At 39.3% G+C, this 24,889-nt stretch overlaps 1 protein-coding gene across 10 annotated transcripts in view; it reads left to right on the top strand.

The window, feature by feature from the left end:
* Positions 1-24,889, top strand: part of cnc (NFE2 like bZIP transcription factor cap-n-collar) — a 662,445-nt gene that overhangs the window by 422,074 nt on the left and 215,482 nt on the right. For all 10 annotated transcript variants that reach the window (XM_089239517.1, XM_089239519.1, XM_089239518.1 and 7 more), the window contains one exon: positions 10,703-10,991. In XM_089239517.1, the coding sequence (XP_089095643.1) occupies positions 10,703-10,991 (289 nt within the window). The remainder of the gene's footprint in view (positions 1-10,702; positions 10,992-24,889) is intronic.

Here is a 24,889-nt window from a genome sequence, read left to right as displayed (position 1 = left end):
CAATGGGCCAATTAAAAGTCTGATTTCATTCTTTTTACTCGAGAGTTGTTACTTTAGAGTTGAAAAAAAAAATCCAAAATCGATTGACATTTGCAGTGGGGACAGAGATGCTGTTGGTGCCCAGGGTACTTTATAGAATGGGTAGGAGCACCCAGAGAAATGATTCAGAAATCAAAATTTCCTACTTCAAGATCAAGACAAGAACCCACAAGTTCCAAACACTTCCGGCATGTTTGGCCAGTCAAAGGTGCCGACATGAAGGAAACATTGAGGAGGTGGGGGGGGGGTTAAAAGTCGCCATTCATTCCGTTCATAAGGGACTCAAACCCGTACTCAGGAGGCGAAAAGGTGCATTGAATTGTATATTCATGAGTTATTGGAGTTGGGGGGGGGCCTCAAATGACATCAGTCCCCAGTTCTGGTGCCTATGGTCGGAGTGTTTGAATATTATTTGGGTGTGATAATACAAAGTGATTTGAAATGTACACAAAAAAATAATTTGAAAATAATACTTTTCGCAGCTCTTACATAAAACTTAGATACGTTGTTATAAAAAATTCCTTAAAGATATATTCTTTGCATGGATACATTATAAGCGGGAACCGTGGCCTATACGATGGAAACTAAATTTTCAAAATTTATTTGATCCCAATTTATTATTTGGGTGAGCTCCCAACGCCCCTCACTACGAGAAATGGAAATCCCGACAAAAATTGGGAAATGCGGCTTATACGGTGGAAATTAAAATTTAAAAATTTATTTGATCTCAATTTTTTATTTCGGTGAGCTCTTCAACATCCCTCACTGCGAGAAATGGAAATCCCGACAGAAATGCGGCTTATATTGTAAAAATTAAATTTTAAAAATTTAATGACTTCAATGAATACTTTCCTTCATTTGTTAAAAATTGAAACAGATGGGAAGGGGGAACATTTCCAATAAATGAGGAAAAAAAAATTAGTTCCATTTTTTACGCCTAAAGTAACTACCCTATTTATAAGATCACAACAAACACATGAATTTTAAAGAAATTCAAATTTGTCGCGATGAAATGAGTCTACGAAAAATTTGTACCGCGACGAAATGAGCCTGCGACAAATTTGTACTGCGACGAAATGAGTCTGCGACAAATTTGTACCGCGACGAGTTTGTAGCACGACGAATTGACGCTGCGACAAATTGAATGCGACGAATTGTCCTGCGACAAGTTGAGCGCGACGAATTGACCTAGACCCGTGAGACAGCTTAGTTTTATCCGAGGATGATGTTACTTTCCGCTATCCATACGAAGTTTTTTTTAACAACTGGCTGATAAAAGAAAATTCATCTGTGTGTGTGTGCGTGCCCTTGCGGGGAATCGGTCCCACGTCTTTTCACTTTCCGGGTGAACGCCTTGGACCACTAGACTACAAAGCGAACTCCTATCTCAATCTTTTCTTGGAGCTCGTGTGCACTGAAAGGGACCGTACATGGACGGTTGGACCTAACTCAGGCCAAAGCTCGCAATTGCTGATTCTGCCACCAGATGGCGACGTATCCGAGTATGATGTCACTCTCCACTATCCATACGAATGTTTTTTTAACAGCTGACATGCTAAAAGATAAATCCAGGAAAGAAAATTCAACTGGTCTTGCTGGGAATTGAACCAACTTCCTCTCACTTGCCGGGTGAGCACAAAGTAGTCTAGTGTCTTAGCCGTACATGGACAGCCAGCTGGCTGTCCATGTGCGGCTCCATTCAGCACACACAAGCTCTAAGCAAAGAGAATTCGATGGCTTTGTGGATTCGTACGCTCACCTGGCAAGTGAGAGGACATACGTATGTCCCCGCAAGGGAACTTGAATTTTCTTTCCTGGATTTATCTTCCAGCTGTCAAAACCCTCGTAGTAATAGCGGTGAGAGACATTGTCTTCGGATATTATCAAAGCTTTTGCAAGTAGGAAATAAGAGCGTTAGCGGGAGGGGGGGGGGGATACACCAAAACCATTCAAGTGCTAAGGCAACACCCCCTACAGAAGAGGATGTCTTTTTTAGGGGGTGTTGGCTCAGGGCCTCCAAACATCTTAATCCGGCCCTATTAAGGCTCCTACGCACGCTCAGCTAGATGCTGTTTTTTTAATCTCCTCTTTCCCTCCTAGAATGTGCCAGTCTCAAATGGATGGACTTGAATTCTGTTTGGGACATTTTTACAGCGGAACTGGGAGTAGGGCGACCATTTGTTCTGTATTTCCCGAGACATTCTCGTATTTTTACGTAACTTTTGCTATGCCGACTTTTTCGTAAAAATGTTCCGGTTTTTTCAGTGCAGTTGGTTTTTCAATTTTCAGTCTTTATTGAAATCAATGATTGAAATTACTGTATTTGCAACTCATAAATTATGATAATAACGACTATAAATAAGGAAATTCATCTCACATAATTGCCATCATTTTATCATAACTTTTTAGCATTCAGTAAAAGAGTTTGCAAAGATGTCACAGTTTTTATTTGGCAAACCACTCAAAGATATAACAATTTTTTTTTATTTCATCGATAACTGCTTCCATAATGATAGATTGTCTACGGATTTGAAATAATACGAAAAAAGCGCAATACTTCTTTCGTTCTTAACTTCACATTCTCGCGAATATAATTTTTCCATAACGAACAATATAAAAAATGAAAACTTATCACAGGTGGAATTCCCAGGAATGGATACTCTCGAATACCCTCTCTCCTTCATCAAGGGTTCTTTTTCCAAGCATTTCCATAAATTCTGTAACTATGTAAGATTTTTCGTTGGCGGGCCACAGCAAAAAGCTTCGAAGGCCACATCCTTGGCTAAATCCTCCGAAGAACACATGAAAGAAAAAATGAACGAGTGGACACATTAAGTGATCGTAAACATTCCAAAAGTGACTGTTGGGGCCCAGGAACCATTGTTGCCCGACGACTTTTTGCCCAGCTCTGACGAACTTTTAAAGTAGCCTATGATTCAATCCCGGTCCTGTTTGTTATATGTGCAAAATTTGGCGACGATCGGCTTTCGGCACAACTCACCAGGTAGTAAATTGCCCATGGCGATAGACCCGAGTTGTGCTCGGTTTAAAAAAAAAAGTATAAGTGAGTACGCACAAGTATCTGTCTCTATTAGAAAGGATTCGGTTTACTCTCTACCAACCACACCATAGAAGTTTCACACCATACAAAGAAGATTAAAGGCGGATACACACTACACTGATGTGGCGTGTTACCACACGTTAATGCCTGTGATATAAAGTTCCACCAATGAGTATTCTGTAGGTACGTTCACACTGTGCTGACGCAACGTAGTAAAGTCTGTGATGATGTAACCTGACGTAACATGCAAAAATGCATGCACACTACTCTGACGTGACGTGGGACCACGTAGAAATGCGTGCGATATAAATTCCAACTATGAGCCTTCTTTCTGTAGGTACGTTCACACTGTGCTGACGCGACGTGTGAATGTGTCGGATTACGAAATCCGACGTAAAACGCCTTATTACGTGTCACAAAAAAATCAAATAGTTCAGATTTTCATCAGTCGTGTGATGGCATGTGAAGACGCCATATTTGTTTTCCTCGTTCTTTTTGCTTCGTTCGTGTTTTGATCAAATTTGTTTTTTGTTCGCGTTTTGATTTATTTAAATTTTTTTCGTGTTTGATCGAACACGTTCGGTTAAATTTTCTGGTCTATGACCCTACCCACCGAGAATACAGAAATCAAAATGCACGGATAGAGGCTTGGGAGAAAAACTTGAAGTTTCAGGCCAGTAAACAAAAATTATTTATTTAATCTTTGAAATTGTAAAATTAAACAATGTATCTGAATATGAGATAAATAAAAATATATATGATACGATAAATTTTATTTATGCCGTTATTATACATAATAACTGGTTATTATGTACTTAACTAATCGTCTTGGTGAGTTTGACAAATTGCCCTAAATTTATCACTTTTACAGGTGATTATGCATAGTTACCCAAGCATCATTTGCAAATTTAATAACTAATAAAAATTGTAGCTTTTACTGGAGATTATGCATAATAACCATGCGTCGCGTCGTTGGTGAACATGATAAAACGTACTATAAGATATGCATAATAATTCACCGTGTATTGTATCATTATAGCGGAGTACGATAATAAAATTTATTATCATTATATGGGGACACGATCGTAAAATTTGTTACCATTACATCTGGGTACGATCGTCAAATTTGTTATTATATCGGGGTCTGACTATATTCATCAGACATACTTGACTCATTTGGAATTTTTTTCATATTTATAAACTTCCCCAACTACACTAGGGTATTATGCATAATCAGTGCCGTCTTAAAGGCACACCCGGGCACAGCCTGGACCCTCAAGATAAGAGGGGCCTCACAAAAATGAGATCCGATTGAAATTTTATAGAATTTACCAGGTAGGGTCTCCGAAAAACCACTCGGCCCGGGGGTCCATGATGCTCTTAAGACGGCCCTGTTCATAATCACAGAGAAAGGTAATATATTCCAAGTATTTATCAAATTGCCAACGGCACTTGGTCATTATGCATAATCTCCTGTAAAAGTGATAATTGTTTTTTAGTATTTATATCAAATTCATACGACGCTTGGGTGTTATGCTTACTCGCCCGTAAAAGTGACAAATTTAGCAACCTCACCTAGACAGTTGGTAAGTATGCATAATAACAGGTTTATTCAGTTACCCTAATATACACTATATTGAGAAACAGTTGACGCTCATTATAACGCCTGCTACAGTAGTTCCCAATTATCTTACTATTTCTGCAATATTATTTTTTATCTAATATAACTGTTTTTTAACCTCTCATCATTGCATGAATAACACATTTACGTATGTAAAACTGTACATTGGTACTTATTTTCTTTATATGCAAATTATCAAAAACAATACATTTTGAACAGAGGTGGCGACATGTAGAAAACAATAAGGGGGGGGGGTTGGTATGAGAAAATCATTTTTATTCCCGTATATATCAACTCGATTCGCGACGAAAGAGGCGAAATGGTGCATTGCATTGTACATTAATTGATTATTGGGGGTAGGGCTCAGCCTCCTCATAAAATTTATTTGAGGGGGGCCTCATATACCTACAGTCCCCAGCTTCCAGCGTCTATGATTTTGAACTTTATTTTGGTGAAATTGACCGTTAACACAAGATGTCGAAGATATCAAAAACGTTGGGAAACGCTGCAATATATGCCAATCATTAAACCAACCGAAACAACGGCGGAAATCAGCTTCATTTCCCCCCCCCCCCCCCCAAGGAAATGGACAAAATTCGTCTTTGAGTGTGTTTAACCTTTCTCTTTGTTTCCCCTTTTTTAGTATACAAAATGGCGGCCAAGTACGATTCTCGGCCGAAGAGCACATATTGAAGAATACAGACGACAGAACAGCTGAGCGGGCCACGCTTGGAAAGCACAAACGCCTAGCGCAATGAAGTTGCACGTTTCCGACGACGCGAAATGGTCCCATTTTGTTTACGCTGCACAAAACAGCCTGATCCTAGGAAAACTCGCTTTTACCGATTTTTCACCGCTCTTCCAAATCGTGACCAAATCGCACAATTATTTTTCATGCGTTATAACTGGTCATTTATATAAAATGCTTGAGAAGTTTCAAAAAATCGGACATTAATTTATATTGATCGAAAATCGGGAAAAAATTTCATGTTGGAAATGTCCCAAAAAACTAAATTTCCTTTTAAACAAATTTTAATAAATACTGTAGCACTCTCTCATTAGACCTTTAAAATTTCAAAAATAATCACATTTCATACAAAAATTTGCATTGAAATTAAGTTAAAACAAAATTGCAACAAAGCATTGAAACGTCACTGAAAAATGGTTGAAGATGAAGGTCGGGATATACATAACCACACCTAGCCTGATCCACGTAGCATGCCCCGAAATGCTATATGGGAAATTTTGTTGAACCACATTGAAATACTAAGTGAACTGAAAAACTCTGAACACACGTAAAAACATACATTTTTTGAGCATGGGGCATTAAACGTGTAATTTTAAAGTTTGTACTTACAAATATTATGGCTACAAGTGGTAAAAATATCCATTTGTTGAACTTTGGTTGACAGGTTGGGGCTTTCAGCCAGTAGGCGTCAAAAACGTATACTCTATCACCCACAATTTTATGACACGAATACGAGCACCCCCAAGAGTTAATAGAATTAATTGAGATATCATTATTTCTCTCACAAAAAATTCGAGTCACGCAGCCGTAGGCGGATATAGACTTGAAAGTCTGGGGGGGGGGGAGGAGGCACGATTATGTCAATAACAAAGGTAGTTAATGGAGAGCTAGCAGGTACCTCTGCCAGGATGGCTAAAAAAGAACGGTCTACTGCATAGAACCAAACGAACTCTCTCCGGTACCAAGTGGGGTTGGTCACCAACCCGACAGCTGTCACTTCTATCAGTTCAATAGACGTTACATGTCAATAGTCGCCGCAAGCAGACGCAAATTTTAGAGTTCGTAGATTGTGTGAGAGAGAGAGAGGGAGAAGAAGGGAGTGTTTGTGGTTGTTTGATTTTGGTTTTTTTATCACTTTGGGCCTATATCAAACCTTCCACTATAAAATATAGTAAAAAAGGAGCAGATAGCCATCTTGTTATGTTCAGCTCACATCGAAAAAGCTGTACCATATAATTAATTTTCTAACGTGAGTTTTGCATGCACAGGTTCAAGTAGTGTACGGCCAAGGATTACACTATAAAAGTTAGATAAAAAATACTTTACAGAACTTGAAAATTGCATATAAGTTTTATGAAACAAATTTTCAAAAACTTTTATAGAGTAATCCCGGCATTTGTCTTACAAATCTTCATTTTGAGAAAAATCAAAATAGTAGAAGTCCTCAAAACAATAGTCACAATCAACACACAACGGCTACACTTCTACTGATGGTGTGAAGGCTGAAACACACTAAACTGACGTGGCTTAATTTCACGTCATGTCAGAGACGTTGTGAATTCTGATTCGTGGAAATTCTGTGACGTGGGAATTCCACGTCACATAATTTATACGCCACAGAATTTCCACGAATAAGATTTCACAAATTCAACATCGTAGTGTGTTTCGGTCTTAATGCATCACACCAGTGTGCACACCGTATAATGTCTGATATGATATCGCGCCATTTGATTGGCGTCAAACATTTGACGCCACGTGGTTACACGCCACGTCATAGTAGTGTGTATAACTTACACATAGTAGTGTGTAAGTTATAGTAGTTTCAAGGGAACTACTATAAGCTTAAGTCGTTTTCAAGGGAGTATGCATGCGGTACTTCACAGATTTCAGGAGGAACTGATACAGTTACCGATCAAAACCAGCTACAGCAGCATGCTACAATGATGAAAGTAATAAACATTAACTGCAAGACTATCTTAGATTGTAAAAACAACCCACTCACACCCTAAGGGTATCAAATGGTGGACGGAGGAGCTCAAACGACAAAAAAAGGCGAGTACGGGCCATCGAGAGAAAACTAAACCGTATGAAGAGGACTGGACAGGAATCCGTGACACCATGGCCTCCTTTCGAAATGCTCGAGTACTTTTCAAACGGGCAGTAATGCAAACCAAATCCAACTCCTGGAATAGGCTCTGCACGCAAGCTACTACGGCATATGCATACCCTATAAGGCAGTATTTCGGCCCAGGCGAACGTAGATGCAACTTCCAGTGCAGTCCAGCTCCACACCAAAAGATATAGCAGAGCAACATCTAACAAGCCCTTTTCCAGAAGTATGTACATCAATACTGATCCAAAACGACAATCTGGACAGCCGTCTTGCATAGCCACTATTTGAGGAACATGAGGTCTTACGAATAATACAGGGTGATTCAGAAAAGATGGGAAAAGCTTTAAGAGATTCACAAAGAGATATAGGCAAAAAAATATTTTACTCTCCGTTCTTATGGAACGCACTTTAAAGATTTCCGTCTCAATTCGGCAGCCTATGATTTAAGTACTTCATCCCATTACGCTGATTTCCAATTTCGGAAAGGTCCTCGAAACTTCTTATACAAAGATTCTCCTGCTATGGTGAGTGGGACGGCCTCCTTTATCCTCTTCAATTTGGTTTTCGTATGGGTCGCTCAACGGATGATGCCCTTCATCATCTAATGGAACAGATTGAGAATAGGAGGAATGAACATTTACTCACAGATGTTCAGATTTACTCATTCCTCTTCAGCTAAGAAAAAATTTTGTGAGACATTTTCTCGGTGCGCACCATAACTCTTAGCACCACCATCCAAGACGTAGGTTTCAGGTTGCCCCAGGACTCATGTAGTGGACCTGCTTTTGGATACTGCATTCGAGTCATTACTTCGACTCCAGTGCGCCCTGGGGGTCACAGCATAAGCCTTTGCCGATGACTACCTTCTCTTGCTGTCTGCTGAGGAACCCACTGAAATCACAGCCTCTACCAACGCTGTGTTGACACAGATCTCCGAATGGTTACAACAAAATGATTTGCAAGTGGAACAATCCAAATCATTGGCAAAACAAGAGGAAAAAGAGTCCTACTATCAAAATTAACAGGGAACGAATTAAGTTTGCCGAGAAAGGTCTCAAACTTTTAGGAATATGGTTCGCCAACGAGCTACTTTTTTTAGCACGCGCACATTACTTACTTAAAAAAACGACTAATACGCTGGATCATTTCAGACTATTATTGAGTGCAGAGTGGGGATACCATCGTAATCTGAAGAACATCCTCTACATTCTACAGAACTGTACTGTATCGAAAGATTACCCTTCGGGGCTCCCTTCACTACCCTTCTTCTCCCCTCTGCTCTGCTCCTGGCAAATGTCGAAGATGGACTGATTCAAAGCCAAGCTCTAATTTGTATCACGCGAGCATATCGAACTATGGCCACCGCTGTTTTACAGATTGCTACTGTCAAACCCTCCCCCCCCCCGAGCCTGGCTATAAAATCCTTTCAAATTTATAAAAATTCGCAATTTTACTCATTTTTACGAATTTGAATGACTAGAATGAATTAGTTAATTATGATTTCAATCAGGATCGGGATCGTAAAGATTAATAAATGACAAGCTTTAAAATTTGTAAAAATTATAGAAATTGCGTTGTTACTCATTTTCACGAATTTAAATGACTAATTAGTTAATTAATTATGATAAGCATCAGGATCGTTGTGATTAATAAATGACAGGCTTTCAAATTTATGAAAATTTGAAAATTCGCATTTTTAGTAATTTTCACGAATTGGAATGACTAATTACTTAATCATGATCCTAATTAGCATCAGGATTGTTGTGATTGATAAATTGTAAGCTCTCAAATCTACGAAAATTATAAAATACGCATTTTTTGTAACTTTTACGAATTTGAATGACTAATTAGTTAATTAATTATGATCTTAATTAGCATCTGGATCGTTGTGATTGGCAAGCTTACTAATTTATGAAAATTAGAAAAATCATATTTGCACTAATTTTCACTAATTTGAATGACTAATTACTTAATTAATTATCTTAATTAGCATTAAGTTAGTTGTGATTAATAAATGACAAGCTTTCAAATTTATGAAAATTATAAAATTCGCATTTTTACTAATTTTCATGAAAGTTACTAAATGTTAGCTTTTACTAACTCGACTTGGTGAAACCTAAGGTCGGGCACCGTAACATATACATTATAAGAAGGCTATAATATCAAACTACATAGAGAGAAAAAAGCCAATCGTGAAGAATGAACTTGGCTTCCACACACAATGGGATTGAATATTTCAGTTAATTTTCAAGAAGTGACAAAACCCGCTGCTAGTGGAAAAATGTACTTTCCTTCGAAGTTTTTTTTTTGGTATATAGCTGACCGTTACAAAAATGACACGTCACAAAATTTCAAAACACTATAACTCACTTAGTATTCGTTCGATCCAAAAACGGAGAAAACACTTTTCGTATCAGTTTTTCCCAAGGAATCATGTGTGTAATTATTGGGCGATCGATAGTTACCACCCTGTATATATATACGGGGTGTTCTGTTAATGGACCGACAAACTCAGAGGGTTGTTAGTAGACATAAAGAGGAACAAGATTTGCAATGGAACATGGTATTGCAAAGCACGTTGAGAGGGTGAAAATTGCGAAAAACGCATGCAGGGTCTGAGTCCAGAGGAGACGAGATGTGGATGTCAGTTGATCGCTGAATGCGTTCGTGGGTTCACTCACCATATCTGACGTAAGCAGCGGCGCGAAACGGGTGCGCTGGGTAGGATCGTGCGCTGCGGGCGACATCAAAATCATACCTGGTACATTCAAGCGCATCCGGGAATCGTTTTTACGTCGTTTTAGACTGTGCTATGACGTCAGCGGACGATACTTCCAACAACTCTTGTAATAATTAATCAAATAAATCTTTTTGCAGTTGTTATTGTACTTTTGTCGTTCCAGCGTGACGTCGAAACCTGCATGCGTTTTTTGTGATTTTCATCCTCTCAACGTGGTTTGCGACACCATGTTCCATCGCAATTTTTGTTCCTCTTGATGTCTGTTAACAACCCTCTGAGTTTGTCGGTCCATTTTAACCTGTATATATATGTGTATATATATTTTTTCTTTGATTGTTAATTAAATTTATAATAAAAACCGAAATTTTTCTCATCCATAGGGAGAAGAAATGTATCCCAGTCTGGAAGAGTACTGGCAAGATATATCAAACACTCTACCATTATCAGTAACAGGCATTGCTTCATATCAACCTAACTTATCTAGAATGAATCGTGTGTTTTCAGATGTTAGTGACAGGTATGGTGACAACGAAATATCATATTTTTCATCTGAAATTATTCAGCATCCCTTGGTTTCTGATGGTTACGTTGAAACACTTTTTCACAATGCATCTATTGCTCACCGTTCACAAGATATGAACACCAATTTTTCTTACATGAATGCATCAGGTGAGTGCTAGGTGAGTTTTTTGTGTGTGTGTGTGTGTTCAGAGGATTTCCCCGGGAACTCTTTTGCAAATTTTGCAAGACCTTCGTCAAAATGTCGATTGTAACTGTGGGTTGTATAGATGTGGTCGAAACACCTAGTTAGAAAGAAAATTGATGGAGACGTCGTACATCCACGTGAAAAAAAAATTCAATGTGGAAGGAGATTAAAAAAAAATATATATATATATATGAATGAATTATCCAAGTTTCCATTATTTCTTATGAGGTGAGGAAATTTGATTTGCATTACGGGCGATTCGATAGCGAGCACGTTGGTGGAACGCATTAAGCTCGTTAACCGAAGTTCCACTGTATATGGAAAAATAAAAAAAATACAACATTTTACATAAACAAATTACATTGTTTTTTTTTCTTATTATATACATATATATATATATATAAAATCCGCCTCTGATTATAGCCTACATTTGTTAGGATAATTTTAATTTTAAAAACAATTCGTATCGTACATATAAACACTCCACAATATCTAAACCTTTATTTATTTTCAGTGCTTTGAGTATCATTTTATTTAAACACTTATATGACGGGAACATGGCAGTAAAAACCCGATGATGATATATAGAATAATAACTGATGGTATTTTGAACTACCATAATTTTTTTCTTTTTTTTTTAAAGATACGTAAAAGATTTCAATTTATTGAAATTTAAATTGAATTCAAACAATTTAATTTTAAAAAGTACTACATTATTTTTTGTCATCCGTACCTGTATCTCTCTTTAAGATACAACAAAAAACTTGGTCAATACCATGAACTCAAACACACACCTGTGTTTTTAAACTCAACAAATTTTAATTCTTTAAGAAGGGTGATTCAATAATGCGCGCAATAACACGCAGGGGACTAACATCAGACAACCTCCCACTGGAGAGTTGTGACATACACTCTTACACATTTCTCCCCTTAGAGAGGGAGAGAGCCATAATAATAATAAGAAGAAATACACAAGAAAAGAAAAGCGAAAGTTGGCATCAACTCCATCTTGTGTTGGGAGCAAAAGATAAAAAGTTAGGCGTTTCCATCCCGCCCGGCGTTGTAATGCTAATTACAACCAATATCAATTTAACACAGTACAAAAGAAATTAAAAAATGCTTGAAATCAAAACTTGTACACAATACATATTGTAAAAATAATTATGAAGAATCATGAGCATATAACTATAATGGTAATAATACATTTGCAAGATAAATGCATCTTACTTGTGTAGGCATATCCTATCTTAGGCATCAAAATGAACTGAAACAATCTAAACACATAACTGCTGTAATCAAACACGCGTTGCAATTGATTCAAAATGCAACAAACATATGTACAGTCAATTCAAATTAATATCCATTCTGAAAAGCTTAAAAAAAAAACATCATTATCATATGCAATGAAATTATGCAGCTAAAATGCACAAATGAAAATACTAAAATATATCCGATTAAATATGATAAACACAAACACTAGATAAAAAAGTACATGAAGACCCAGTCACTTCATTTCTCTTGAAGAGGGAGCAAACAAATTTTTGCTATGGATCGTTTGATTAGTCCTTTTTTAGTTCGTACAGTCACAACGCGAACCTTGTGATCTGGACCTGGAATGATTTCTTCGATTCTTCCAAGTAACCAGTTACACGGCGGCACGTTATCTTCCTTCACAATCACCATGGCACCTGGTTGCACATTAGATTTTGAGAAGTGCCACTTATTTCGTTGCTGGAGCGAACTTAAGTAGTCCATCTGCCAACGCTTCCAGATGGTCTGAACGAATCGTGTTGTGAGCTGCCATCGAGATAGTCGGTTATCACCAAGGTGGCACAGGTCAGGCTCAACAACGGTGTTAAGCGATCGTCCAATCAAAAAGTGAGCTGGTGTTAGGACATCAAAGTCATTAATGTCTGGCGATCGAGGTGTAAGTGGTCTGGAGTTCAAAATTCCTTCAATTTGGGTCATAACAGTCTGAAACTCTTCTAACGTCAGTTTAGAAGACCCAACAGTTCTTTTGAAATGGTGCTTGAAGGACTTGACACCAGTTTCCCAAAAGCCTCCAAAATTTGGAGCTCTTGGAGGTAGGAAATTCCATGTGATTTCCTCGAAGGAGAAAAAATTAGCCACAGATTCATCAGGTTTCACAACCATCTGATGAAGACGTTTCAACTCTGTGTTGGCACCGACGAAATTAGTGCCATTGTCACTGAATATTGATGAGCATTTCCCACGTCTAGCAAAAAACCTCTTTAGACATGCAATAAATGCGTCTGCTGTCAAATCTGATACGAATTCTAGGTGGATTGCTTTAGTCACAAAACACACGAATAAAGCAACATAGATTTTATGCAATTGGCCCCTTCTCTGACCCTTGAATTTTACGTAGAATGGGCCACAAAAATCTACTCCACAAACGTTGAATGGAAAGGTTCTGTTTACTCTTTCCTTAGGCAAGTTGCCCATTATTTGCTCGAGAGTGGTCGGTTGTGCACGGAAGCATGTTACACACTCATGAACTATTTTTCTTGCAAGGTTTCTTGCACCAACAACCCAAAAAGTTTGGCGAACGAGATGCAGTAAGGTTTGAGAACCTACATGCAGGTGTTTACGGTGATAGTATTCGAAAATCAGTCTCGTTAGTCGGTGTTTGGCTGGTAGAATTATCTGGTGTTTTTGTTTGTACGAAATGTCTGCTTCATTTATGCGACCACCAACGCGAAGCAATCCTTCCTGATCGATGAAGGGATTGAGATTTTTCAATTTGCTTTTAGTGGAGACTTGAGCCCCTTGCTTCAAGTTCTTCAATTCCTCACTGAATTCCCTTTGAACTATCTGGATTATTTTTATTTTTGCCACGTCAAGTTCTTGGGCAGTGAGTGGACCTGACTTTTTATCTGTCTTAGATCTGGCATTAGAACAAAATCTAAGCACGTAAGCAACTATTTTAATGGTGGTTGTGTATCTGCTGGCCTTCGTTATTATGGGTGTTATAACATCATCAACACTTGCTACCAATGAATGTTCAACGGATTTCTTGAATTCACTAGCAAATGTCTCATCCTCAGCTGTGAACGTTGGCGAATCAAAATCAAAACTAAGTTCTGATCTCAAATAATCAGGACCGCTCCACCACAATTCATTGTGAATTAATTTGTCAGGAGACAAGCCACGTGACACCAGATCTGCTGGATTGTCTTCGGATCTAACGTGGTACCACTTATACCCACTAGTTATTTCCTGAATAACTGCCACTCTATTGGCTACAAAAGTTTTCAACAAATGAGGTGAGGTGTTTATCCATGTCAGAACAATTTTTGAATCTGACCACAAAATAATTTTCTTAATGTCTAACCTTAGAGATTCTACGACTTTACTGATCAATTTGGATAGCAACACTGCTGCACACAATTCTAAACGAGGTATAGTAGTCACCTTGAGTGGAGCCACTCTTGACTTACTACACAAAAGCTTAACGCTGTACACATTTTCGGAAAGACACCGCACGTAAACTGCTGCGCCATAAGCCTCAGAAGAAGCATCGGCGAATCCATGTATTTCAATTGATCGACCTTTTCCAGATAAGCAATAACGATCAATGTTATTGATATCTACCTGCCTCATTTCTGGAATGAGTTTCACAAAAATGCTTTTCACAAAGAAATGCCTCAGTACTTTCAATAAGCTTGTTTTCGTTTACGGATTCTAAGTCCCAGAATCTTTTCAAGGTGTTATCTAAATTTTCTAATTCATTCGATAAGTGACATACATCATTAACAACATGCAGGGCAGTAGTAAACTTGCACCATTCGGTTGCTTCCTTTTTTGGAAGCGTATTATTCCAGTCCAATTTCAACAGCCACAAACGCTGCATGAATATTTTTGCCTTAACTATGATAGGCCCTAGCAATCCCAATGGGTCAAACAGTCTTGCTATATCCGAGAGAACGGTGCGTTTGGTGTAATCGGAAGATAGGTTTGAGCTTACCTTGAACGTGAAATAGTCCTTTTGGGGATTCCAAGCCAAGCCCAACGTTTTCACAGTGACATTGTCCTTGGCATCAAAATTGTATCCATTCTCGCCATGGTTGACTGCGTTTAGCAGTGTCGAATTGGAACACCACTTGTGAAGTGTCATTCCACAAGTTTGGAGCATCTGTATCAATTGACGCTGAAGCTCTAGAGCGTCATGTAGTTCATGTGCACCAGACAAGATGTCATCCACATAAAAGTCCGAGAGTGCAATCTTGGACGCATAAGGAAACCGAGATTGTTCGTCTAGCGCAAGTTGTTTCAGCACACGTGTAGCTAAATACGGAGCACAAGCTGTACCGTAGGTGACGGTCAATAATCTAAACACCTTAACAGGATCGTTCAGATTTTCTTTCCACACGATTCTCTGCAAATCACAATGGTCGGATTCAACCAGAATTTGCCGATACATTTTGACAATGTCGGCGGTGAAAGCATATCTATGTTGACGAAATCTCATTATAATTGAGAATAAATCCTGTTGAATAGTTCCACCATTCATGAGCAAATTGTTAAGAGACACCCCTGAAGAAGAGACGGCTGATGCATCAAAGACAACGCGAAGTTTTGTACTCGCACTATCAGGTCGGTGAACGCCATGATGTGGCATATAGTAGGTGTTGTGATCAACTGCAACAGAGGTGAGTTCTTCCATGTGTCCCAAATCCTCATACTCCTTCATGAAGGACACGTAAAGCTTTTTCATATCTTCATCCTTGTCTAGTCGTTTGCACGTTGCGTTCAATCTTCTACTAGCCATGGCCAAAGAATCTCCCAATTGTGTTTGATCTGATTTAAGAGGTAGTTGCACGACATATCTACCTGCCTCATTTCTGGAATGAGTTTCACAAAAATGCTTTTCACAAAGAAATGCCTCAGTACTTTCAATAAGCTTGTTTTCGTTTACGGATTCTAAGTCCCAGAATCTTTTCAAGGTGTTATCTAAATTTTCTAATTCATTCGATAAGTGACAATATCGCACATTACTTTCGGTTTGGTTTTGAACCGCACCGCAAACTATCCAACCAAAAACAGTTTCGGAACAGGTGCTGTATAATCCAGACCGCCAAGGGCGCTATAAGTCGCCAACGCCGGCGCTCTTAGTTATGCCGATCGGGCTCTCACTTGCTTTGCCGGGTTGTCATTGTTCTAGATTGTTCCACCGTAGCTTCCATTACCCATCCATTATAGATGGCGCTTAAAGCGCGGGCGATTCAAACGGATAACGGAGTTTTTTCCCTTTGTGCAGTAGCGTCGTTGTCTTGAATTATTCCCGATGCGATGACCTTTCGTTAGTTGTTTTTAGCGTCTCTTTTCAAATGTTTGAATAGTCATTTAGTGTTTTTCGTTCCGAGCGTTAGGATTACATTTTCGTCGACCGGTAGGGCTGTATCCTTTTTATTTATTTTTCTTATTAATATTTGTTACTTTATTTAATTTCCGTTATTTATTTAAAAGAATCTGGATACCCGGAAATAGTCCGGGTTTTAAATTTTTTTTACGTAGAATATGCTTATTTTTACAACATGCATGACCGTTGTTTATTTAAATATACTATTATATTTCATTTGTGTTTCATGATATTTTTCATATTTGAATGGGTTTTTATTATTGTTTTCCATGCTGGCGATTTTTTTTTTTTTCGGCGTCCGCAGTGTCTAACGGCCTTGGCGACTTTTGGTTGGGTCGAAGGACATGTTCGGCGCCGAAAAAAAAAGTCGCCAGAAATCGCCAATCTCTGGATTATACAGCACCTGTTCCACAGTTTCTTGCAACGATAATTTAGATGTGGTAATCCGATGTTCGCATAAAATCTCAAAGAATATTTCGGCACCCAATAAAATGTCGATTCTATTCGGAACATTAAAGTCAGGATCTGCTAGCCGTATATTCTCTGGCGGGGAAAACTTCAGATTTGTTGATATATCTGGAAGGACTGAAACCCATCACTTTCGGAACTATTAGCAACTCCAATGAGCGCCTAAACTTGTCATCTGAAGATGAAATTACCACATGCAGTTTCTGGTTTATGTTTACTGGTAAGCCGCTCAACCCAGACGCAGAGACGAAAGTTTTATTTCTTTTCAGCCCAAGTCTCTTTGCGCATTCAGTAGTGACAAAGCTTGACTGCGATGCACTATCCAACAGCGCTCTACATGGTTGTAAACAACCTCGTGAATCCCTCACGTATACCACCGCAGTAGCCAGAAGAACGTAGTTATTTGTCACTTGTCGAGGAGTGCTGTTTATGAGGGTCGATATGTGACTGACTTCCCCCATCTCATCGAATTGTTTATCAGCAAGCGGGAGTACGTTTGATGCTTGCGGAGGCGACTTTCCTTCTTTTTTTGTTTTGTCTTCTAACAAGTCATTTCTTTTAACTCTGTGAAGGAGGGTGTGATGTTTGTAACCACAGATGTTACAGCCCTTGGACATACATTCATTTACTGTATGGGAGTCATTTAAACAATTGAAACACAGGTGTTTCTTTTTCACTATATTTTGCCTCTCATTAATGCTTAGCTTATGAAACTCAGAACAATTATATATGGAGTGTTCTAATTTGCATACAGGACATGATTTCCCGTAGTTAGAGGATTTTACAGCAAAGGTCCTCGATTTATTTATAGGTGAATTGCGAGGCTCACGGACGGGAATGATTCGCGTGACACCTTCCAAAACCTGACATCTGCTAACCAAAAACGAAATAACTATCCCAACTAGGAATTTCTGTAGATTCTAGGGTCATTTCAAATTGTTTTCTTGTTTCTCTGTCCAATTTTCTGAGAATTAAATTGGATAATATTACTTCACTCAGAGCATCTGTCTTAAGATTTGCAATGTGTAATGCTCTCAGGTGCTTTAGAACGTTGTCTAGCAAGGCTCTCAAATCTTTAGCCGACTCTTGGGTGATTTTAGGGATTGAAATTAAAGCATTGATATGCGTATCAACAATTAAACGTTTGTTTTCAAACCGTTTCTCTAGTGCAGAGAATAACGAATCAAAGGTGACTTCAATGCTTTGAATTTGTGTCTAGCTTCACCTTTTACGGCCGCTTGTAAATAATACAGTTTTTGTACATCGGAAAGGTTATTATTTTCGGTTATCAAAGAATTGAACTGATTTTTGAACAGAGTCCACTCTTCATATTTACCACTAAATTGTGGCAGGGAATTTCTAGCAGTTTTACGTTTTGCTTAGAGGCATTAGTTTCGATTTTACTGGGAACGAAACTCAACAAATTCAAACGGATTTCAATGTCCTCTAATTTTTCTTCAATTTCACATAGCTCTGCATTTAGAACTTCGAATTCATCATCTTTTAACACTTCATAATATTTCAATTTCAACTCTTCAAAACTGTTTTTTGTCGTGTTTAATGTTTCTTTTCTGCATTTAATTACTGCCTCACTAGCACTTTCATTATCTGACAAGAATTTATCAAGTCTGGTGATTTGGGCCTTGACGTTGCCCTTACGTCGACTCAACACGGTTAAATTCGCCATCGTGCGAATCGACAACGAACGTACAAGCTCGCGTGGAACATGTGCAGTGAAGAATCGACGGTTCGACGAATTAATTCTGCGCTGTAATATATAAATTGACGTCACGACGAATTGACACGGCGGCAAGCTTGTACAGCTACGAATTGGAGCTGCGACAAATTTGTATTGTGACGAATTGACACTGCGACAAATTTGTATCGCGACGAATTTGTACCGCGACGAATTGGCACTGCGATGAATTTGTACCGCGACAAATTGAGGCGCGAGGAGTTGAGCGCGACAAATTGACCGGCTACGGTCTCTATCAATCTCTGCAGTGTATTCCAGCAGTCTAAACTGATGGCAGCTTTACACATAACAAGCATTACAAAGAAACAAACTTCACGTCAGGTTTCACTACACGTACACGCACATTCCAATGCACCAATTCGTTAGAGGTTCCGCAGAGGAATATTTACGAAGTACATGTACGGTTTAGTACTCTAAAATGACGTGTAGTTCTTTCTTTTCAATCCTGGGTATTTTTCGCTGCAAAAGGGAATTTCTTACTGGAGAATATTTGAAAACTTTTACAATTTTTCTCACGCTTCATAATCTTGTAAATCATAGTAATCAGCTCGAGCCACGCCATCAAACTCAGAATCATCGCTATCATCTTCCTCATTTTCAGAATTTGTATTGACTTCACTTTCACTGCTGTATGTTCTGTTGCTTCCCTCTCCAACTTTTTAACATAAAATACTTCTGTTACAGCTAGATGCAGCGCATGAAACCGTTGATTGGCCGCCTGATAACTTTCCGAATTTTTGCATAATTGTTGCACCATCACTAGTGATTGAAACCGCATCCGTTTCAAGTTCAACAGAAAATCTAATCTTTCTTTGAGCAAGGATACTACTTTCTCATCAGGACAATTCCCGTGTATTCTGGCTAAACTAAGGGGTTCAATGATATCTCATTGCAATATATACAACCTCTGACAATAAAGTTCGGTGAATAGTCCTGTAACATTAACGTAGATGAAATATTAACGAAAGTTACCTTAGTGTCCTTCGAAATTGTCACCTCCCATTACTATGCACCGCTGAGATCTCCTATACATGTCCTGGAAACTTTGCAAGAAGTCTTCTTTTGGAATGGAGTTCAAAAGCCTCGTCACGTTACGTTGGATGTCAGGAATATCACCAAATCGCTTTCCTTTCAAAGCGAGTTTGAGTCGGGGGAATAGGAAGAAGTCTGGAGGATTGAGATCTGGCGAGTATGGTGGATGTTCAATTTGCACCACCCCCTTTATCGCCAGGAACTGTTTGACGATATTGGCTGTGTGAGGACGAGCATTGTCGTGAACAAGAAACCATGAACCTTGTTGTGCGTACTGAGGTCGTACTCTGCGTAGACGTTTCATGAAACGGGTCAAGATTTCAATGTACCTTGCAGCATTCATCGTCGTTCCCTCAGGAAAAAATTCCTTGTGGAGAATGCTTTGACTATCAAAAAAGGTGATTATCATCGTTTTGATGCGTGATTTTTCTGCTCTGACCTTTTCCCGACGAGGTGATACAGGAGAACGCCATTCCATGCTTTGCCGTTTCGTTTCAGGGTCGTGCCTGAGACATCAGGACTCATCCTCAGTGATCTTCTGTTCGTTCATTCTCCTGTTCTCGGTTAAGAACCAACGCACTAAACAAGCACTTTGTAAAACAAGTCTTTCACGGAACACAAACGACGCTCAACTGAACAACGGTGGTGGCAGATGGTCAACACCTGCCGCTACACGCATGTGCAGCGTTTTGCTTCGCCAGTGTTGCCAGATTGGCCGTTCTGACTTCATTCACCGAACTTTATTGTCAGAGGTTGTATGAACATTTATGTATCTTCGGTTTTTACAACTGGTCCATTCTTCTATTGAAACACTCAGTTTTTTGTAATCACATTTGAATGCACCCTATTTCCTCGATGTATAACTGTTTCACTTTACTGTGATAATTATCAGTGAATCTGATATAAATACATAAATAAAAGGAGGCTTGTGTGCGGGGCTCTGCCATGGAAATATTAATATACTAAAAAGAGCTTCGCGAGACAAAAAAGGTTGAGAATCGCTGCTGAATATTATGAACAAAGTGGGGTGAGTCAAGAAGCAAAATTTTCAACAACGCCTGAAGTTCAGCGTCCCTTTGAAGCATCAGTAAAGCGACTCCGAAAATTCGCAAATGTGTTCCCAGCTAGATAAAATGTATCATTGATCATTTTTGTGTCGCACCACTGTCATTTTCTGCACACGAGGGCCAATTAGACCGGGACCTACAATTTATTGCGGATTCCGAACGGCAGCAAATTTTTTATACTCACTGAGAGGCTGGTGCGCTAACCCCTCGATATGGGACTCCCTGCGGTAGCAATCTTTTTCTGTGGTCATGTCGCCGTTTCTGTTGTTCCGCTGTGTCAGGAAATTTTGTGTCGAGGACGAATCGTTTACCGAATTCGCGACACCTCTAAACATCCTTTGGTATTTTAGGTATGTTATCGACCTGGACTACCGCACCTAATGTATCAAAATGTATCAAAAATGAGTTTTCTCCGAGAATCATCAACCCATTGGCGTACGCAAAGGGGGGGTTTTGGGGTTCTAACCCCCCCCCCCACCTCCAAACCGAGATTATAGTGTTATTTTGCAGGAACACCCCCCCTCCCTGAGAAGAAAAAAAATTGAAAAACCCCCGAGAGAGAAAATATTATTCGTACGACTATGCATTACAAATACAAATACAAATACAAATACAACGCCACAACAGGCAAAATGCCCAACGAGGTGGCTGATAAAAAGATGCCCATAAAAATATGGATGTCATATGTTTCAAAAATACAGCAACCCAATTAAAAATGCAATTAACACAAATTACAAACAATATATACACATGATAAAATATTATACAATGCCCATAAAGAATACTTATGGTTGTCTTATTCTAAGAATGGATAGCTTCTCGATTTACCCCAACATGTTTATCGTATTTCTTTTTAAACGTGTCAATTGTATTACAATTTACTACCTCCGGGGGTAAGCTATTCCATTTATTAACAACCCTATTGGAGAAAAATTCCCTGCGACACCATAACCTTGCATTGTCCCTCACCAATCGATACTGGTGTCCCCTTGTAAAAGCAGTCGATTGGCGGTGTACTAAAAGTTCATGGTCCATCCTATCCATCCCATTGAAAATTTTGAACACTTCGATCATATCTCCTCGACACCTGCGTTCATCCAATGTAAACGTATTCAAAAAATGAAGTCTTTCTTCATAACTCAAGCCCTGTGTGCCAATAAGGACACGCGTAGGTCTTCTCTGCACCCCTTCAACCAAGTCTATGTCCCTCTGTAGGTATGGTCTCCAAAACCTTACAGCATACTCCAGTCCAGGACGAACTAAGCCTCGAAAAAGCGGAAGAATGACTTTAGGAGAACGCGAAGAGACCTTTTTGAAAATGAGACCAAGCATTCTATTCGCTTTTTTGAAAACCGCTGAACAATGTTCAGAAAACTTAAGTCGCTCGTCAATGAGAATTCCCAAATCGGTGACTCTAGTTGCATCCGGGATAGTGACACCATTCAACTCGTAAGAGAACCGTGGGTTGTTCGAACCAAAATGAGCGACCATGCACTTATCTACGCTAAACGTCATGCTCCATTCATTTGCCCATGCTGCAATCTTGTTTAAGTTGGTCTGGAGCAACTCCCTATCGCTTTCATTTCCGATTACCCCCATTAGCTTCACATCATCTGCGAATTTGCTAGTAATTCCATCGATACCCTGATCGAGTTTGTCGATAAAAAGTGAAAAAAGTATGGGGCCAAGGACACTTCCCTGAGGAACTCCACTTGTGACGTCTGTCCAACCAGAGAATTCCCCGTTCACCATAACTCGTTGCGACCTATCTCTTAACCACGATTCTATCCAATTCAGCAAGTTGCCCCCTATTCCAATCTCGTGTAAACGCTTCAAGAGTTTGCCATGTTGGACCCGATCGAATGCCTTCTGGAAATCAAGGTAAACAACGTCGACATTTTTGCTCTTACCCAAAGCCTTAGTCACGTAATCATAGAAGCAAAGGAGGTTAGTTACACATGACTTCCCCTTCCTGAACCCATGCTGATTATCCGACAATACATTATTCTCGTCTATCCACTTCACAAACTGCCTTTTGATGATAATTTCCAAAATTTTCGAGAGGGAGCTCGTCAAACTCACTGGACGATAATTAGACACCACTTCTCTACTACCCTTCTTAAATATCGGAACAACGTTAGCCAGTTTCCAATCTCTCGGGACGATACCCTCAGCAACACTACTCCTGTATATCTGTGCGACTGGCCCCAACAATTCATTAGCACCTTCCCTGAGAACCCTGGGATAGATATCATCTGGTCCTGGTGCTTTGCTTGCACATACATTTCTTAGAAGATTTAGGACCTCCACGTCTTCCACTTGAATATCGTTGAGCGTTTTATTACCCCATGCAACACCCGTATATCGAATATCATTATCTCCATTAAAAACCGACGCGAAAAAGTCATTGAAAGCACTACACATGCCTACATTGCTCTCTACTTTTGAGCCTCCTATCGAGAGGGGGCCAACTGTCCCCTTACATCCATTATTGACGTATCGAAAAAATGATTTTGGGTCAGAGCCAATGTTATCTGCCAACCTAGATTCAACTTACTTTTTACTATCCCTTATCGCTTTCTTCAACAGTCTTCTTTTATCAGTAAACAATGATAGGTCACCTCGTCCACTTTTATACTCTCTGAATGCTCTTTTCTTTTCAAGATAAAGGTTCCGCACGCTATCCGTGAACCATAGAGAGTGTGATGTACAAACACGCTTTTTTCGAACAAAGGGTATGACGTCGTGCAAAACAGAGGACAGCTTCGTACTAAATTCTTCCCATTGACTTACCACCCCTACTGATTCCAACCGGTCTTTGAAAACTTCCGCTAACCTTCTTCGCAAAACATCAAAGTTAGTTCTCCGAAAACAAGGAACCAGTCTTTTGTTATCAACCTTACCCGAGGAAAAGTTACAGTGAAATCTGACGATACGATGATCACTGGAAGAAAACTCTTCCCCCACCGAAACATGTTCAACTAGATCCTCAGAACTAGTAAGAACTAAATCCAAAATAGCAGTACCCCTAGTGGCTTCTGATACATGCTGATACAAAAAATTTTCGAGCACCAACTTAAGAAAGTCTCTTTCATACTGATTTCCAGATGAAAGGTTCTCCCATTAATCCAATATAGTTTGAGTTTCACAGTCGAAACATTTTTTTTCGTAAAAATGCAAAAGAGGTGTGCGAGACTTGCCTAGGGTAGGTCGTTTTTCTTTTTTTTTTTGTTTAGCAATAACGAGCGTTGACATTCGTCTGTCTGCCTGACATTTTTGAGTGGGGTGGTTCAAAATGCTAGGAAGGCAACGCCAGGTTTTGTTTAGTATGCTGGCAAGTTCCGACAAATAAAAGACAGCCATGCACAGATGATAGTAGGACGGGGAGAAGCAGTGGGAAAATAGCTAACCATCTGCTTGACCATGAAAGAACATAACAAAACATTGCCCATTGGGATTAGGCATTTTGTCTTTGTCTTCTTTCATGAACAACAAAATGAAAAGTCAATGAGAATGGGAGAACGAGGAGATTTATATTGGTTTGAAAGGGGGGGGGGTTTCCTTCTGTATTCCAAGGACCCTTTGTGGTGATTGCAGATACGCCCTTATAGAATAATATTCAGTATGTATTAAAATAATAGTAAGTGAATTGCTTCCTCTCATCCACACGCACTCATCCCCCCCCCCCCGAAATCCTTCCAACCCAAAAAAACGTTAGAGCTCACGTGATCATGTGCAAGGCTACTTTCAGCGTGAGTATCTAAAAATCGTCGCCACTCCATGGGAAGTGGGGGGGGGGGGGCTAACAGAGCTCTTCTCTAGCCCTGGGAGAGCTCCTATGTACACTCATGTCCATAAATTAAGGAAAATTCAGAATCGCACGGAAATCGAAATCTAAAGTTAAAATTTCACCTGTAGAATTAATTATCACACACATCTGCAAGAATGATATGAAAATTTCAGGAAGCCACCAGATGATGCCGATAGTACGTCACAATGACGAGAGTGTAAGAGGGGGTATATAAGGAATGGTGGCAAAGAAGTAAGATTGTTCACAAGAGTTCTGTAAGGCGCTCAGTGCCATAAGCGAATAGTTATGACACAGAGTACGCATGTGGATAATTTTTTACGTGGTAGAATTATCGGCCGCCTGGA

The sequence above is a fragment of the Pholcus phalangioides genome, unplaced genomic scaffold (genome assembly GCF_987345545.1).
Source record: "Pholcus phalangioides strain wild (caught in Gottingen) unplaced genomic scaffold, Ppha-v1.0 ptg000011l_1, whole genome shotgun sequence".
NCBI lineage: Eukaryota > Metazoa > Arthropoda > Arachnida > Araneae > Pholcidae > Pholcus > Pholcus phalangioides.
This window is presented reverse-complemented; position numbering and strand designations above follow the sequence as displayed.